The sequence below is a fragment of the Arachis hypogaea genome, chromosome 10 (assembly GCF_003086295.3).
Source record: "Arachis hypogaea cultivar Tifrunner chromosome 10, arahy.Tifrunner.gnm2.J5K5, whole genome shotgun sequence".
NCBI lineage: Eukaryota > Viridiplantae > Streptophyta > Magnoliopsida > Fabales > Fabaceae > Arachis > Arachis hypogaea.
In genome coordinates this window covers 14741025-14754202 of record NC_092045.1, presented here as the reverse complement: position 1 = coordinate 14754202, position 13178 = coordinate 14741025, and the positions used below count along the sequence as shown (strand labels likewise).

The 13178-nt window shown below is 27.5% G+C and overlaps 1 protein-coding gene across 1 annotated transcript; it reads right to left on the bottom strand.

Annotated features, from left to right (window-relative positions):
* Positions 1-318: 318 nt before the first annotated feature.
* On the bottom strand, positions 319-9408 carry LOC112715224 (early nodulin-70). The gene is made up of 12 exons (XM_025766985.3): positions 8906-9408; positions 6514-6562; positions 5937-6144; positions 4814-4991; positions 4633-4704; positions 4132-4380; positions 3852-3978; positions 3476-3762; positions 2405-2598; positions 1669-1751; positions 1174-1250; positions 319-715 (listed from the first exon to the last, which is right to left on the bottom strand). The coding sequence occupies exons 1-12, from the start codon at positions 9257-9259 to the stop codon at positions 563-565; spliced, it is 2031 nt and encodes a 676-aa protein (XP_025622770.1). The 5' UTR covers positions 9260-9408; the 3' UTR covers positions 319-562.
* Between the last annotated feature and the right edge of the window lie 3770 nt (positions 9409-13178).

Here is a 13178-nt window from a genome sequence, read left to right as displayed (position 1 = left end):
TTGCCAATAAATAGCTTTGCATGTAAAAAATGTTCAAATGTACTTTTAATGGTCACTTAATTATCATAAAAAAACATTTAGTATTTTTTTAATTCAGTCAATAATTGTTAAAAAAAAGTTAAAAAAAATTTAATTTCGATGATCACTTTATTGCTAATAAACCTGTATTGATAATACTTTTATATATTGACATTTATGTTTTATCATTAATAGCGAAGAAACATCAATAAAAGTATTGTTGACAATTTTTTTTTATTGGTAAGTAATTATCAAAAATACATTTAAATATATTTTTTTATAATTATTAGCCATAAAAAATTCTAAAAGCAAGCTTTTTCTTGACAATTAATGACCACCAAAAATATAATTCATTAAACATTTCCTTTGAAATAATTTCGACGTTTTCCTTCTATTTTCCCCCCTAGAAAAAGAAATTGTCTTGTCATGATTCTTGGAACACCTGGCTCATTATCCATTGATGATGAAAATTGAAAAGAAAGGGCAAAAAAGGTAAGTAGCTAGAAGATGATGATGATGATGATATTGATATATAGTGGTTGGGTTATACAGTATTAGCCATTTTGGCAGCACCAAGACCAAGACATGCATCTACAGCTTCACCCACAGAAACGAAAACTCTTCCTCCAATTTTGCTCACAAAGTCACCTACTCTTAGCTTGTGGATTACTTGCCACCTTGGGTTAGCTATCACCAACTGAATATTCACATATATCCACACAAATAAATAAATATACATTAAATGATTCAATATCAAAATTTTAAAATTTTAATCAAAAGACCAAATAAATAAATAAAATATTTTAAATATTGAGGACAAAACTAAAACCTAACTGATGAAAATATTATAAACTAAAATAATTACTCTTTAATTTTTGAAAACTTTGAGACAGTTGCATTCATACTTTATAAAAATTGGAAAATAATTTATATTCTATCATTCATTATTATATGCAGGTTCAATTATATACAAATTTGACATGAAATCATATATACTTTATTTGAATTTTATTTGAATTTGGAGTATTGTGATTAAATTTAATTTTAAATAATTAACTCATTCATCCTCATTTCTACTTGTATAAAACTATAAAACTAAAAAAATAATTACATGACCATTATATTAATTTTTCTGTCTAAAAAGCAAAAGCTTACTTTTACTCCATGTGAAATCAAATTCTTGTTCAGTCCCTCCAAAGAAGCAATTCCCGCTGTGTCAATATTCGTAAGACCTATCAAATCATCATATGAAGTTATGAACAATGTCAAATTTCCGGGGAAAAAAATTGATAGATGTATGTTAATTTCTGTGTTTTTTTTATTAGAGATAGAAAGATTTAAACCTACGATTTTTAAATAAATATAAAAAGATTATGTCATTTGAATTATATTTTATTAGCTTGTAATACTTTTTATAATATAAAAAAATTTTAAGTGTACTGATAAACTGGTATTCTAATTATTTTAACCATTAATTTCAATTAATATATATTATATATTTTTTTATAATTCAATCAATGATTAAAACAATTAGAATACCAATATTCCTGGTACACTTAAAACTCTTCTCATAATATATTTATATCTTTAGATATAATAACTACGGAAAAATCTAAACTGATATATATAAATTGTGAAATATTGACTAACCTGAGGAATCAAGAATGATGAATTTTAAATTGCTTCCTCCCTCGCCCTCCTCAACGTGCCCATCGTTCACCCATCTCTCAATCCTTTCAAAACAATTCAGGTAATTCTCGTGAAATCAATATAATAAATAACAGATAAACGTGCACTTTGATTTTGTGAATGCTAACGTGAGTCAATTTAGTTTATATAAATTAAATGAGATAAAGTAATTTCTGTAAATAAAAAATGTAAATCAAGTTAATTCTGTAATAGCAGTTAAATCAAATTATTAAATAATTTGACTCATGTTTATTATAAGAGCTATTTGAACTTATTAATTAAACTAATAAAAATTAAAATGACTCACATTTATACCTACAAAAATTATAAGATACTTAATTAACCGATAAAATAATTTGTATTAGAATTGAGATTGAATATATATACCTAACTCAATTTTAAAAATTAATTTATAAAAGTAAAAGACATTTTATATTTATAAACTATATAAAAAACTTATTTTTGAAAAATGTTAAACTAATAATAATTTGTACTGAAACATGGTTAATTACGTTATTTAAAGTATGTTATATTGGAAGATAGAAATAGAGGTGTAGTTAATTTCGTACGAAATTGATAGTTGAGAGTGTTAAATAATTTAATAAATTTGATTAATTAAATAATTATTTAATAACTTTTAACTATTAACTTTATATGAAGTTAACTGTGTCTTAGTTTTAACCGAATTAGAAAGTACCTTTCTCTGACAAGAGTTGCATTTGCAAAACAAAGGAAGGAGGATTTTGGAGAAAGAATAATAAGGCCAGGAATGGAGAGGCCCATTGGATATTGCTCAATGTCACCAAATGCATCTTTTCCAGGAAGCCTTCCAAGAACCGTTATTCCAGGTTGAATTGACACCAGAATTAACTTTGCAAATGATATTGTCACCTATATTATTTATTATTTAATATTTATTACACTTCATGAATTCTTAGCTTCACACAAGTAATTATTACCATTAAGAATAAGAATAATGGGTGACCACATATAGTGCAAGGGCTGGTTTTAATCTACAAGGCCGCAAGATGCATGATACAATATGATATAAGATACATAAAACATTAATTCTTAAAATTTGTTGCATATAAAAATATACATGTTGATATTGTTAATCTCAAAAAAGAAAAAAGATTTTTCAATATCTTTTATCTCTAAATAACATTTTACATGATTTATTGCGTAAAAAATCTATACTTCATGCATATTATTTTTAAATAAAAATTAAAAAAATAGAAAGTTAACTCAAATCAGTTTATAATTACTTATTTTGTATTTATTAATTATTATTGTATTAATAGAAATATAATTATAGATTTTAAATACATAAACTTATGAATATTATATTAAATAAGATAATTTTAAGAGAAATATAGGTCAAGAGAATAGAGTATATATGTACATGCTATATGTGAAAAAAAAACGATAAAACGAATGAAAATTATCTTTTATAAATAATTAGATATCTATTTAGGAGAATTTGTCCTTTTATTTTAAGAAATACTAGAAGATCATGAGAATTTATTATTTTTGGTCAATAATTAGTTATCAATATTTAAAAATCTGGACTAAAGCATATTATTAGATAACTAAACTAAAAGAATTAGGTTGATAACTAAAAATGATTGTCAAATATTAAATTTTAATGGCCTTCTAACATTTCTTTCTCATTATAAATCACAAAATCTGCTGCTCCTAGCACTCTTCTTTTAAATACTCTTATTTTTGGTTAAAATAGAAGCAGAGAAAGGAGTGTTGTGAAAGATACCGCAATTGCAAGGCCCATCTCTACAGAGGCAAAGAGGACCCCAAAAAAGGCTGCAGCGCAAGCAAGAAAGTCTAGTTTATCAACCTTCCAAATCTGATATGCTTTTTGAATGTCAATAAGACCAGGCACTACCGATATAATTATTGCTGCTAAGATTGCCTTTGGAGTGTAATATAATAGCCTCGTCAAGAATTTCAGTGATATTAGAACCGTCAATGCCATCACTATGCTTGACACCGTTGTTTCAGCCCCTGAACTATAATTTAGAGCAGTGCGTGAAAGTGAACCTGCATTGTTATATTTACTTCTTCTTCTTCAAATTCCATAACAGAAATATTTTATGGAAGAAGAAAAAGAGTGGGTAGAAATCTATTACCAGATGCAACGTAGCAAGACGTGAAAGATCCAACAATGTTGGTTAAACCCAGGGATATCATTTCTTTATTGGGATCAAGATTGTATCCTCTTAGGGATGCAAATGACCTACCAACAGCAATAGTTTCCTAATTTTTTTATAAAATCATTAGTCAATTAAGCATGATTAAATTGCTACTTAAACCATTTGAATCACTCATAATTTACTCCCAAAAGAAAAGGTTAAATTGTCATTAATAATTAACTAGATTAGAGTGTGAAAAATATGGGGGGAACCATACCGTGAGTGAAATAACAGCAACGGTTAAGCCTGTTTTGATCAATGGAGCCAAAAAATTGTCACTAAGGTTGAGATGCAATAATGAGATTGGGTTCAAGCTACCTCCTTTGATTTCTCCTAACACATCAACTTTGTAGTCCTTCACATTTATTTGATGAGAATTCACTGTATATGCAACAATAGAAGATACAATAACTGAAAGCAGAGGAGCAATTGTTGGCAACCAGAACAGTTTCTTGTTCCTTCTCCCCTGTTTTCATATTGCAAGAAATAATTAAGAAAAATAAATATTTGTAATATTTGGTTGAGCAGAAATAATAACATATTTTGTAACATTATTGACAGGTCATTTAACCAATATAAAGAGTAGAATACTAATAGTTTTTTTTTTTTTTTTTATAATTGTTGATGGTAATGCCATGAATAGTATTCTATTTGAGGATTTTTTGCTAGTTTGATTAATTTTTTTTTTCTCTCTAAAAAAAATGACATTAGTTATTACCATGAATCTGGCAAATAGGATGAAACAAAGAAATGAGAATCCAAGAGTAAAGCTGTAAGGATGCCACTGTGACTGAAAAAGGCCAGTGAAATTAAATTAAAGAAACTGTTAGCAATAATAATATTGTAACGATTAAAAAACACTAGAGTTCTAAGATCAAATTTCTGTGGCGTGTTCTTACTCGATCCTTGAATAAAGATGTCCAAAATATTTTGATCACAGAAATCAAGTCAGATTTGTTAGTGAATTTTTTGATTCCTAACAACACTATAAACTGATATGCTCCAATGCCTACGGCAGCTGCTGCCAAGAACCCCACTATTGTTGCATGGGAAAGATAATCCACCAGAAATCCAAACCTGCTAATTAAAATGTGTATTATTGTCCGAATTAATAATATATTAAGAGCCATCAAAATTTATTATTTTTGGTCATCATTTAATCATTAATTCAATTTTTTTAGTCTAGCTCTATTAATCTAGAAATTTAACAATATATTTTATTCGGTACTTTTAAATATTGATGGTTAACTGATAACAAAAGATAATCAATTATATTACCCTTTTAACATTTTTCATATATTAAACCAGGGAATTAATAGATATTAATATGATTATTAGTTTATTATTTTATTTTAAATACGTGTAATAATAATAAGAGTTTAATTTTTAGTTTATTGATATTATAAAATATTTTACTTAATTATTTAATTAAAGACATAAATTCAGATATTTTTAAAATAAATTTAAAGTTTATTATTTTTATTTATATTACCATAAATAATTATATAAATATATTTTTTATACTAGAAATATATCAAAATTAATTTTTTAGAACAAGAAATATTTAAATTAGTTTTTAAGAAATATTAGATCTGACATTTTCTTTTTCAATAAAATCTTATTCTTTAGAAACTTTGATAATTATTATATAAATTGGTTCTTTCATCATTTTGATGGAAACTAATTTATCTTTTAATATTTTTATTTAATTATTTTATAATAAAATTTATTAAAGACTTATTTATTTATTTAATATATATATATTAAAATTTGATTAAAATTAAAGTGACAAAGAAATAATTTATCTGTATTTTAAAATCTTTTAAAATAATAAAAATTTATAAAGGCCAAAACATCTGATTTGAAATTTAAAATTTGTTAAATTTAAAATTTCCAAAACATCTCACAAATAAATAAGTAACCATGCTTCATACATTGAGTTCATGTTTGTATTAAACAAATAAATAAAATTAAAGAAGTGGCATATAAGTAAGAATGAAGTAATAAGAGATGAGCATTGACCTGAAGATTCCAAATGCAAGTTGGAAGATACCAGCAATGAAAGTTGCAGTTAGAAGTAGCTGAGTGTATGCAACAGAATCTTGAATGGGATCTTTCAATTTGGAAATCATTGAAGAAAGAAGAAGTGAATCCACTGCTACATTCCCAATCACTATCTCTCTTGAACTCGTAAGCATTGCGTACATAAGAGGTGGCCCAAAACATGTATCTGTCTCAAAACTCAAACAAATTGCAAATTATGCGCTCTTTAGGATTATCAATTATAGAATTCACTTAGTCTTTTAGTATAAAAATATATTAGGTGTATACTAACTTTACCTATTAAAATTAGTTATTAATATAGAATATACATTAAAAATAAATTAAAAAATATATTTATACAAAAATATATAGTGGCTAATTTTGGTATATAAATAATATTTTTGAAATGAAATAGATCGTTAAATAGGACACCTACTTTGGTTTTATCTTAACTATAATAATCAATTTAAAACGAAGAATACAAAAATGTTCAATAATATCGTGACTTGAATGTGTTTTCATATCCCTTTATAATAACTAGTTATATGCAACTTACATAAGCCATATTCGGGACTTAGCTGAGCCAAAGTAGCGAATCCTACACACTGCATGACCCAAAGCAACCATTTCAATTCAATAACATCATTGTAGTGAACATAATACACAATAAGTACGATAGGCCTCTCACTTATATTTATTCGAATTGGTGTTCTTAGAATAAGAAAAAAAAAGTATTATTTTAGTTTTCAATATTAGATTAAATTTTAATTTGATTTTTAATATTTTAAACGTTTTATTTTTGTTGTAAAAAATTTTAAACAGATTTAATATTATTTCATTATTAAATTTGATACAATAGTTAAATGACATAAATGTTAACAATGGCCGTGTTTAGTTTTGAGAATAGGATAAGATAGGATAATAAAAAAAAGAATAAAGATATAAAAATTAATATTTGTGTATTTTGTTTGATGATAAATTGAATATAAGATAAAATAAATAATAAAAGTCTAATTAATTTTAATTTTTTCTTCACAAAAAATTTTAAAAAAATAGAATGATAAAAAATATAATTATAAAAAATTAATATTGACAATAAAAGAAATAAAAAATAAGTTGTGTTTCAATTCAGTGTTTTTTGTGTCGTTTTTGACAAAAAAAAACACAAAATATACTAATTTAATATCCCAAAACATAATATTTCTATCAATGCCTCATTTATTAAATATGATCTTGTACATGTCTCAGTGTCTTGTGTTTATAAACAAAAGCAACCAATTTTATTAGTTAAATTATATCATTTTATTTTTCATGTATTAGAGAAACAAAACTAAAATTTTTTTGTAACACTTTCTTTTTTTATTCTCTTTCTTGCTTTGAATCCCAAAATTTAGAAATTAATAATTAACATTTTAGAATGGAATAAAAAAAGAACTTTTACATACCAATTGTTAGTGAGTCAATTTTACTTATATACTGAAATTAAACGTTATTAACTATTCAATATACTGTTAAATTTAATAGTGAAACAATATTAAATTTATTAAAAAATTTTAATATTAAAATAAAATATTTAAAATATTATGAACTAAATTAGGACTTACCCAATCCTTTACTCAAGAAAAGTTACCTTATATAATCATATATTCAATATTCAATGGCTAAAACTATTTATGGCTCCATCCTAGCATTTAGGGTCTTTGTACAGCTCAAATTAATTTTGAATAACGTAACTTTTTCTTTTTGGTATTTTGAATAACGTAACTATAATAATATAATTTTTTATCAAAATAAAATATAAATGAAAAGTAACTCTTAGACAAATTTTTTTGGGGCCACTTTTAGCTCTAATAATTAATAATATATTGTTCCAACTTTCATAAGCTAGCTTTCGGTTCGTAATGTCCAATTGTCCATCAAAACATGCATATTTTAAGCCTGAAATACCGAGATAAAGCCCAAATGGCCTAATAGCACTTTTAATTTGACATATCATATTAGGTCCATGCCTAAACCCGATTCATTCACAACCCACAAAGAAATTAAAAAACAGAAAGGAAAAAAAAAAAAGAAACATTCTTGTACAATAAAAAAAGTCAAAACCCACCATTGTCTCTGTTTGTAGACAAAAAAAAAAAAAAGAAAAAGAAAAAAGAAACAATGGTGTTAAGCATAGATGAGTTTGAGACTTTGAGCAACTATGAAGAAGGTATTATACTGTTAAGTTTACACTGCTATCTGTATTGTAGACTTGTGATTGTACCAAACAAAAATCTTCACTATTAGTAAAGAAATTAAGAAAAAATAATTTTTTTATTAAATTTTACTATTCCAATTATAATCTTATTACTAGGAATAAAAATAGACTAGAACAGACCAGACTTTACTCTTAACATATCTACAATAAAATTTACTTAACTTGTACTTAATGTATAATCTGTTATAAACTATCTATTAAGTATTAAGTCTAGTCTATTAACAAGTTTCACCTAACATTAAACTTGTAAAAGGCTTGATAATTTAAAAAAAAAACAAATAAATAATCAATTAAAATAAAAAATATTAAATATATATGTAATTAAATAAATAAATAGTCTAGTAAATAAAATTATTTTATAAACTTAAATCTTGTCTATTAAAAAATTTAAACTTTTAAAATAGTTGAATGTAAACTTATTTTCTGTCAGACTAGATTAAGTCGCAGCACACATTGTTTGGTATTTTTCTAACCCTACTTATCACTAAAAAAAAAAGTTTTCTATTTGCCATTCCATTTAATGTGCATATTCTCTTCTCTCTAGTTCTCACACATTGATGATATCTGTATTTTAAATTATCTCATTTCACAAAATACCATTTATGACCAAATTTATATTTGAAAGTGTTATATGAATGTGAATTTTTTCTTAAAATAAAAATGACTTAACAGGCACGAAATCAAATTGAACCTGAGGAATGGCGAGACTTGCAACGGTTATACCCGCCATGAGATCGAATTTGAACTTGTGAGCATTGTATCCTCTTAGAGAAGCAAGGATGGGAAAAATCTCCGTCAACAACACCAACACTCTTTTGTACAAAGGTTGTTGGTTGTCATTGACAACGAGAGTTGACCACACATTCTTGCTGTTATTGGGGGGCAATATTGTGTCCTTAACGTTTTCGAATACCTCTCGAAAAAAACAAGGCGGGTCGGGTGCATTTTGCACCCACTGCTGCTGGTACATTTCTTTCTCTTTAGATTCCAACATTTCTTCCAATGTGCAACTCACTGCGGCACTGCTTACTGATGAAGCTACCATTATCAATAATGAAGATAGATAATGTCCTAAGTCTGTTACGTTGTTTAATTAGGACACTATATGCATATTGGAATGAGATATTGGACGAGATCAGAGAGGATCAATAATTCTATGGTGCTTTATTTTTCAATGTATTCGCTTGTATAAATAAAAGTTTATTAGCAAGTATATATATACATATATAGCTTCATATAGCTAGAAAAACACTTCAAGTATTATATTTGCATTATTATTGTAACGGATACTCTTTTATTTTATTTTATTTTAACTAGTCTAAAATATTCGAGTTATGAGTATAAAATAGGAAGATATTTAACTAAAGAACACATAGACAAGAAAAAATTATATAATAACATTTATATGAATAATATAATTATTCTCGTATAAAAAAAATTATTTAATATAATTAGTTCGGTCCTTATTTTTTAAAAATTTAATCTGATTATTAGATATAAAAATAATAAAAAATATTATTCTTATACTAAAATTAATCACTAAAATTAGTCATCAATATATTTATGTAGTTTAATTTATTTTTAATATATATATATATTTTAATATATATTTTATATTGGTAACTAATTTTAAAGACTGATTTTAGTGTACAGGTGACATATAGTCAAAAAATAATTTAATAATAAGAGACAATGTACATCACTCTCACTAATGCATAGTGTGTCGTTCTTTTCACCTTAATATATACTATATATATTTCAATATTACACATCATATATTAGAGAAGATATTCTCCTAATATAATATAACATAAATACTATATATATAGGCTTGTTGACGCTTCATAATATGAGAGAGTAGGAGTTAGAGGTGGGGGTGAAATATCCCTTTCTATTCTTCTGGCATTACATGATATATGATATTAAATATACTAGTTAAGATCTTTAATATCACTGTTGGTAGCGAAGAAAAGCTAGCTAGCTAGCAGGGCCGGGTGAACCTGCTTCTGTTTGACTCAACTAAAAGAGGAACCGCGTGGCCGTATGCCTGCTTAAGCAATTAAGGAGACACTACTTTGTATTGATTTCCAAAACAGTTCTTTTGTCATCACCTTCATTTTAAAAAATAAACAAACGAACCCTTTTAATCTTGGTACGTTACGTTGTTCATGTCATTCTTTTATGAGATCCTGGAGCTACTTGGAAATTTAATTGTGAGTATGGTCACAGCAGGCGGAGGTGTGATAATAAATATATACCATTCTTTTGATGATATATACTCCTTTCTGAAAAAACTCAATATCCATAAATATGTACCATTTCTAAAGAAGAAGGTGTACATTTTAAGGAAGTGTATTATAAAATGGTGCAAGTATATTTTTCAATATTAAAAATGTATAACACCAAAAAGGGGGTCAATTAACAGTATAATAGGCACTAGTCGGTCGAGTTCGGTTTAAGAATCATTCAAAAATTATTATTTTCTTTAAATGCATATTTTATGTATATAATGGGTTGTTTATTTAGCTTAATTTAAGCTAAAATTAAAAATGAACCCACTTTTTACTCTAGTCACAAAATCCTTCAGTTTCATTTTAATTTTAATTCTAAGCATCCAATCCTTATTTCAAATTTTACCCAATCCTTTCTTTGTGAATGATGGAACACCTCTCACCCCACTCTCGCGACCTCTGATAACCATTCCACCGCAGTGGCGCCGACTGACCCCGCATCTTCCTCAGCACCTTTCAGCCCCCGATTGATCACCTATCTGCGCGCGCAACTTCCCTCGACGGCAGCAGCAAGTACGGTCGCCCCAGGAGCTTTCCGTCGCGATACTCAGGTGCACTTCGCTGGCGGGCCTCAACGTGGACTGGGTTGCACATCGCACGAGGCTGGGTCGCTACGCTGCTCGACTCGGTACCAGTACCGAGACCGCTAGCACCCTACGTCCTCTATCCTCCATCCAAACCCCTTACGTCAACGTCGTTGTTCTTGCGACCCACAAGAACCTTGCGTTGCCGAGGATCTACGGGAGGTTAGTGGGTGGATTTTCTAATGTGATGATAACTGTTTATGTTGCTGCTAGTTGTACATGCAATAAATCTACTTAGGTGTTTGATTTTTCATAGCAAATAACTCCATTGTTGCAATTTTACTGGATTGGAACATGCAGAATAAGTTGCTAATAATGTATTTATTTGCCATTGATTTAATCTTGGGACGCAAAGTTATTCAAAAGTTTGATTTAAATAGTATAGTAGTGTTCGTTCACTGTGTGGACCTTTGCATGCATTTACTTGACACTACTCAGATGGTTACTTTAGCATGTTTCTGGATGGTTGGTTTATATTATAGGCATTGATATTTGGTCTTACACGGTTTTAGCATGTTTGAAGTATGTGTTATTTGACACGTTTCTTGTTTATAAATAACTAAGCTTGGTGTCTGATTAATGTTAATTTTTTTTCAATTAATGCAAACGTGTATAGGGTTCTCAGGTTGAGCTATGTACTGAATAAGTGAATCAATTAAATATAAGTTTGCCTTTCTGTTTGTTGATAATTGAATATAACCAGGTTGCCTTAATTTTAGATGTATGGTTGCTTTTGGATTGGCTAATAATTCATTTTAATCATGAGGTGATATCGTACAAATCGGATTGTTAGTTTTAACAGTGTTTGGATGGTTATTTTACATCATTTTTGGTGGAATTTTCTCTCGAATGGTTCAGTTTTTATCGATTTTGACCGGTTCTTATCTATTTTGACCAGTTCTATTTCTTAAGCGGTTCAAATATTAGATCGGACTGGTTGAAAATTCAGTTCACCAGTTTTTTGGACGAACCGGCCGGTCTAGTCCGGTTCTTACAACTATGCATATATCTGAAAAACATGAGAATATGAAAGAGTGATTTTTGCAACTTAGTGAGCAAACATTATATCTATAACCCATATAAGATAATACAAATTTTACTTAAAAAGCTATATTTCCTTTTAGGGATAAAAAAAGTCATATTAAGTAAATATGCGAATAAATAGATAAGTAATTAAACGAATGAACTGAAATTGGAGTTCTCATTCAAGAAGTCAAATTAAATCGAATGCTACACACTTGGGCGTCTCTAAGAGTAATCCTTTCCTCTAGTGTGTTCATACGGTATAACAGATCTAATGTGTGGCCTACACGTTAGGCTAGCAACGTCCTTGCTAGCTGAAATTTGAGCCAGATGCATCTAAGTTAACATCTTATCATGATCGTTATTGACTACAGTTTTTTAGTCAGAGTCTCTCAAACTAATTCATGTATAACAAATCTCTAATACTTGTAATATATTACTAAATTTCATTATATATATATATATATATATATATATATATATATATATATATATATATATATATATATATATATATATATATATACACACACGTATGAATACTAAAAATTTAATTAAAGTATAACAAAGTTAAATAAAAGAAAAAACATGTATGCTTTATAAAATATATGAATATCATCTCGTGTGTATTTTTATAAAATTATGAGTTTTGCAAAAATCAATACTCATTCTAATAATTCAAAAATCAAAATCAAATATTTTCAAATGTTAAAAATAATGATTCAATTTAAATACTGATCGTAATTAATGTTCTGGAAATCAGACTGGATCAGCCGGTCGAACCGGTCTAACCATGAATCGACAGTTCAAACGGTTTGATTTATTAACAGAAATTGCTATTTTAAAAACCGGATACGAACCGCTGAACCGGCCAAGAACTGGCCGGTCAGGCCAGACTGAAACTCGGCCAGTTTATAAGAAACGACACCGTTTCCTTCATTGAAAGAAAAGGAATTGCACGCGTTTGTCCCCCACCCCTTCTTTTCTCCAATCTTGTTGCCGCTTGTCGGAGTGAGAAACTGCTGCTGCCGCCTCCATTGCACGCAAGAACTCGTCTTCATGCTAT

Excerpts from the sequence above, each read along its gene's own strand:
- LOC112715224 (XM_025766985.3), bottom strand. The coding sequence starts at position 9,259 with ATGGTAGCTTCATCAGTAAGCAGTGCCGCAGTGAGTTGCACATTGGAA. Across the intron at positions 4,381-4,632 it reads TCCTATTTGCCAGATTCATG|GGGAGAAGGAACAAGAAACT; the intron begins GTAATAACTAAT and ends ATATGAAAACAG. Across the intron at positions 716-1,173 it reads TGATTTCACATGGAGTAAAA|TTGGTGATAGCTAACCCAAG; the intron begins GTAAGCTTTTGC and ends GTGAATATTCAG.